Raw genomic sequence first — 6254 nt, 5'->3', positions numbered from 1 at the left:
AACCACCTCCTCTGGTTCTGGTTCTGTAGAGTAGTCAGGTCCAGTTCTATATTAACCATCTCCTCTGTCTATCTCTGGTTCTGGTTCTGTAGAGTCGTCTGGTCCAGTTCTATATTAACCATCTCCTCTGTCTATCTCTGGTTCTGGTTCTGTAGAGTAGTCAGGTCCAGTTCTATATTAACCATCTCCTCTGTCTATCTCTGGTTCTGGTTCTGTAGAGTAGTCTGGTCCAGTTCTATACTAACCATCTCCTCTGTCTATCTCTGGTTCTGGTTCTGTAGAGTAGTCAGGTCCAGTTCTATATTAACCATCTCCTCTGTCAATCTCTGGTTCTGGTTCTGTAGAGTAGTCTGGTCCAGTTCTATAATAACCATCTCCTCTGTCTATCTCTGGTTCTGGTTCTGTAGAGTAGTCAGGTCCAGTTCTATATTAACCATCTCCTCTGTCAATCTCTGGTTCTGGTTCTGTAGAGTAGTCTGGTCCAGTTCTATAATAACCATCTCCTCTGTCTATCTCTGGTTCTGGTTCTGTAGAGTCGTCTGGTCCAGTTCTATATTAACCATCTCCTCTGTCTATCTCTGGTTCTGGTTCTGTAGAGTAGTCAGGTCCAGTTCTATATTAACCATCTCCTCTGTCTATCTCTGGTTCTGGTTCTGTAGAGTCGTCTGGTCCAGTTCTATATTAACCATATCCTCTGTCTATCTCTGGTTCTGGTTCTGTAGAGTCGTCTGGTCCAGTTCTATATTAACCATATCCTCTGTCTATCTCTGGTTCTGGTTCTGTAGAGTCGTCTGGTCCAGTTCTATATTAACCATATCCTCTGTCTATCTCTGGTTCTGGTTCTGTAGAGTCGTCTGGTCCAGTTCTATATTAACCATATCCTCTGTCTATCTCTGGTTCTGGTTATGTAGAATAGTCAGGTCCAGTTCTATATTAACCACCTCAAGTTTTATTTTTTCAGTGCAAACTTAATATAATGATCAGTACAGAAATTATCCACAGAACAGTATAAAACATAACAAACACATTCAAATGTCAGTGCAAAGAACAGTGGTGTCCAGGAACACAGCACAGTGGTGTCCAGGAACACAGTACAGTGGTGTCCAGGAACACAGCACAGTGGTGTCCAGGAACACAGTACAGTGGTGTCCAGGAACACAGAACAGTGGTGTCCAGGAACACAGCACAGTGGTGTCCAGGAACACAGTACAGTGGTGTCCAGGAACACAGAACAGTGGTGTCCAGGAACACAGAACTGTGGTGTCCAGGAACACAGAACAGTGGTGTCCAGGAACACAGCACTGTGGTGTCCAGGAACACAGAACAGTGGTGTCCAGGAACACAGAACAGTGGTGTCCAGGAACACAGAACAGTGGTGTCCAGGAACACAGAACTGTGGTGTCCAGGAACACAGAACAGTGGTGTCCAGGAACACAGCACTGTGGTGTCCAGGAACACAGAACTGTGGTGTCCAGGAACACATAACAGTGGTGTCCAGGATCACAGAACTGTGGTGTCCAGGAACACAGAGCAGTGGTGTCCAGGAACACAGTACAGTGGTGTCCAGGAACACAGAACAGTGGTGTCCAGGAACACAGAACAGTGGTGTCCAGGAACACAGTACAGTGGTGTCCAGGAACACAGAACAGTGGTGTCCAGGAACACAGTACAGTGGTGTCCAGGAACACAGAACAGTGGTGTCCAGGAACACAGTACAGTGGTGTCCAGGAACACAGTACAGATAGGTGGTGTCCAGGAACACAGTACAGTGGTGTCCAGGAACACAGCACAGTGGTGTCCAGGAACACAGTACAGTGGTGTCCAGGAACAAAGAAACAGTGGTGTACTGGAACACAGAACAGTGGTGTCCAGGAACACAGTACAGTGGTGTCCAGGAACATTGAACAGTGGTGTCCAGGAACACAGTACAGAGGTGTCCAGGAACACAGAACAGTGGTGTCCAGGAACACAGTACAGTGGTGTCCAGGAACACAGTACAGTGGTGTCCAGGAACACAGAACAGTGGTGTCCAGGAACACAGTACAGTGGTGTCCAGGAACACAGTACAGTGGTGTCCAGGAACACAGAACAGTGGTGTCCTGGAACACAGAACAGTGGTGTCCAGGAACACAGTACAGTGGTGTCCAGGAACATTGAACAGTGGTGTCCAGGAACACAGTACAGAGGTGTCCAGGAACACAGAACAGTGGTGTCCAGGAACACAGAACAGTGGTGTCCAGGAACACAGTACAGTGGTGTCCAGGAACACAGTACAGTGGTGTCCAGGAACACAGTACAGTGGTGTCCAGGAACACAGTACAGTGGTGTCCAGGAACACAGTACAGTGGTATCCAGGAACATTGAACAGTGGTGTCCAGGAACACAGTACAGAGGTGTCCAGGAACACAGAACAGTGGTGTCCAGGAACACAGAACAGTGGTGTCCAGGAACACAGAACAGTGGTGTCCAGGAACATAGAACAGAACAGTGGTGTCCAGGAACACAGAACAGTGGTGTCCAGGAACACAGAACAGAACAGTGGTGTCCAGGAACACAGTACAGTACAGTGGTGTCCAGGAACACAGTACAGAACAGTGGTGTCCAGGAACACAGAACAGTGGTGTCCAGGAACACAGAACAGAACAGTGGTGTCCAGGAACACAGTACAGAACAGTGGTGTCCAGGAACACAGTACAGTACAGTGGTGTCCAGGAACACAGAACAGAACAGTGGTGTCCAGGAACACAGAACAGAACAGTGGTGTCCAGGAACACAGAACAGAACAGTGGTGTCCAGGAACACAGAACATAACAGTGGTGTCCAGGAACACAGAACAGAACAGTGGTGTCCAGGAACACAGAACAGTGGTGTCCAGCAACAGTACAACAGAACAATGCTCTTGAGCAGCTCTATCCTCTGGGGTTCTGTTAGAACAACAGAACAATGTTCTAGAGCAGCTGTATCCTCTGGGGTTCTGTTAGAACAACATTAGAACGATGTTCTAGAGCAGCTGTATCCTCTGGGGTTCTGTTAGAACAACATTAGAACGATGTTCTAGAGCAGCTGTATCCTCTGGGGTTCTGTTAGAACAACATTAGAACGATGTTCTAGAGCAGCTGTATCCTCTGGGGTTCTGTTAGAACAACATTAGAACGATGTTCTAGAGCAGCTGTATCCGTGGGTCCTGTTGTTGCAGTCTCTCTAACACTCCGTAGGGAATACACACATTCCACATCCTGGAGAGAGAGAGAGACATAGAGACAGTAAGTAGAGGCTCAGTGATCCCAGCCTTGCCATTGAGAAGGATAGACACAGGAAAACCTGGCTCCCTGTAGAGGAAAGGCTGCATTTCCTGACTAAATGTCAAAAATATACAACAATTACAGAGTGTCATTTCCCCAAATGTGAAAGCCTTATTCAAGGTTTCAAAGACCTCTCTGATGAAGATAGGCTACCTGTCCTGTTGGGGGAGGACGCAGAGAGCCGTGGGTTGGCAACGCACTACATTGCTATCGTTACCTGTGTGTGTGTGTGTGTGTGTGTGTGTGTGTGTGTGTGTGTGTGTGTGTGTGTGTGTGTGTGTTAACATCTCTTCCTAACCTGTTCTTAAAGGACTGTTACCCTGAAGGACACAGACCGTATTCAAGGTTTCAAAGACCTCTCTGATGAGAGTAGGCTACCCGTCCTGTTGGGGGAGGACGCAGAGAGCTGTGGGTTGGCAGCGCACTACATGGCTGCCTGCCATAAGATGAGGGACAGTGTCTGACAGACCAATCCACCTGCACATGTACTCTACTGTATGCCTATTGTTGAATGTATGGTTATTTTGACTCTTGGTCCAAAATAAGCTTTGAGAGACAGACAGATAAAGAGAGAGAGAGGGAGAGACAGAGACAGAGACACAGAGAGAGAGAGAGAGAGAGAGAGAGAGAGAGAAAATACAATGAAATATTGTATTTTGAGCAAAACCATCTCTGTTTCCATGTTTCCTTCTGTTCTACAGTGACTAGACTTCCTCCTAGACGTTATCGTGATTGTGATCGACTATTGATCAATGGGACTTCCTCCTATATGTTATGGCGATGTGATTGTGTTCGATGAGTGTCCTACCCCAGACTCTTGATCCATGGACAGTCCCTCAGACTGGAAGCCAGACTCTGAGCCCCCAGGGCCGTGAAACTGTTGTACTTGACACTGCAGAAAAAACACGGGGGAAACAATGAGTCGGACTGTAGTAGTGGTGAACAGTAGTGTGGCAACAGCTACTGATCCCATAGCAACAGGGGGTACTACATACACACTACCGTATCAATACTGCTGTGCTACTGCAGTAATGTTTTATAATTCAGACTTACTGCAGTAATGTTTTATGTTTCAGACTTACTGCTGTAATGTTTTATAATTCAGATTTACTGCAGTCATGTTTTATGTTTCAGACTTACTGCTGTTTTACTGCAGTAATGTTTTATAATTCAGACTTACTGCTGTTTTACTGCAGTCATGTTTTATGTTTCAGACTTACTGCAGTAATGTTTTATAATTCAGACTTACTGCAGTAATGTTTTATAATTCAGACTTACTGCAGTAATGTTTTATAATTCAGACTTACTGCAGTAATGTTTTATGTTTCAGACTTACTGCAGTAATGTTTTATAATTCAGACTTACTGCAGTAATGTTTTATGTTTCAGACTTACTGCAGTAATGTTTTATAATTCAGACTTACTGCTGTAATGTTTTATAATTCAGACTTACTGCATTATTACTGCAGTAATGTTTTATAATTCAGGCTTACTGCTGTAATGTTTTATAATTCAGACTTACTGCTGTAATGTTTTATAATTCAGACTTACTGCAGTAATGTTTTATAATTCAGACTTACTGCAGTAATGTTTTATAATTCAGACTTACTGCAGTAATGTTTTATAATTCAGACTTACTGCAGTAATGTTTTATGTTTCAGACTTACTGCAGTAATGTTTTATAATTCAGATTTACTGCAGTCATGTTTTATAATTCAGATTTACTGCAGTAATGTTTTATAATTCAGACTTACTGCAGTATAGTTTTATAATTCAGACTTACTCCAGGTCACTGAGTGATTTCATCTGAGGTAAAACAGCAGCCAGACTCTCAGCACCCCCGTCAGATATCACATTACTGTACAGACTGGAGAATAGACAGGATTAGACCGTTCAGATTACAGACTGGAGACTAGACTGGATTAGACCATCAGATTACAGACTGGAGAATAGACTGGATTAGACCATCAGATTACAGACTGGAGAATAGACTGGATTAGACCATCAGATTACAAACTGGACAATAGACGGGATTACACCATCAGATTACAGACTGGACGATAGACTGGATTAGACCTTCAGATAACAGACTGGAGAATAGACTGGATTAGACCATCAGATTACAGACTGGAGAATAGACAGGATTAGACCATCAGATTACAGACTGGAGAATAGACGGGATTAGACCATCAGATTACAGACTGGAGAATAGACAGGATTAGACCGTTCAGATTACAGACTGGAGAATAGACGGGATTAGACCATCAGATTACAGACTGGACAATAGACGGGATTAGACCATCAGATTACAGACTGGACAATAGACGGGATTAGACCATCAGATTACAGACTGGACAATAGACGGGATTAGACCATCAGATTACAGACTGGAGAATAGACAGGATTAGACCATCAGATTACAGACTGGAGAACAGACAGGATTAGACCATCAGATTACAGACTAGACAATAGATGGGATTAGACCATTAGATTACAGACTGGACAATAGACAGGGTGTGTGTGTGTGTTTGTGTGTTTGTGTGTGTGTGTGTGTGTGTGTGTGTGTGTCTGTGTGTGTGTGTGTGTGTGTGTGTGTGTGTGTCTGTGTGTGTGTGTGTGTGTGTGTGTGTGTGTGTATACCTGAGACAGTGCAGCGAGGGGAGGGTAGACAGAGCAGGAGCCAGACTCTCTATTCCCTGGTCTCCTATACAGTTCTGGGACAGACTGAGAGAAGAGAAGAGAAGAGAAGAGGGGAGGGGAGGGGAGGAGAGGAGGGGAAAGGAGGAAAAAGAGGAGGGAGGAGAGAAGCGGAGGAGAAAGGAGAGGAGGAGAAAGGGGAGGAGAGGAGAGGAGGGGAGGAGAGGAGGAGAAAGGAGAGGAGGGGAGGGAAGAAGAGAGGAGGGGAGGAGAAAGGAAAGAAGGGGAGGAGAGGAGAGGAGGAGAAAGGAGAGGA

At 45.1% G+C, this 6254-nt stretch overlaps 1 protein-coding gene across 1 annotated transcript in view; it reads right to left on the bottom strand.

Annotated features, from left to right (window-relative positions):
- Window positions 1-929: 929 nt before the first annotated feature.
- The window catches only part of LOC139422617 (MHC class II transactivator-like), a 41502-nt gene continuing 36177 nt past the window's right edge, over window positions 930-6254 (bottom strand). The window contains exons 19-22 of the mRNA XM_071173762.1: window positions 5942-6025; window positions 5085-5168; window positions 4111-4194; window positions 930-3236 (exon numbers count right to left, since the gene is read on the bottom strand). Coding sequence (XP_071029863.1) covers window positions 3161-3236; window positions 4111-4194; window positions 5085-5168; window positions 5942-6025 — 328 coding nt within the window. The 3' untranslated portion in view covers window positions 930-3160. The remainder of the gene's footprint in view (window positions 3237-4110; window positions 4195-5084; window positions 5169-5941; window positions 6026-6254) is intronic.

This window comes from Oncorhynchus clarkii, chromosome 12 (assembly GCF_045791955.1).
Source record: "Oncorhynchus clarkii lewisi isolate Uvic-CL-2024 chromosome 12, UVic_Ocla_1.0, whole genome shotgun sequence".
In the NCBI taxonomy this organism is placed as follows: Eukaryota; Metazoa; Chordata; class Actinopteri; order Salmoniformes; family Salmonidae; genus Oncorhynchus; species Oncorhynchus clarkii.
The sequence above is the reverse complement of the archived record's forward strand: the minus strand, read 5'-3'. Positions and strand labels throughout refer to the sequence as shown.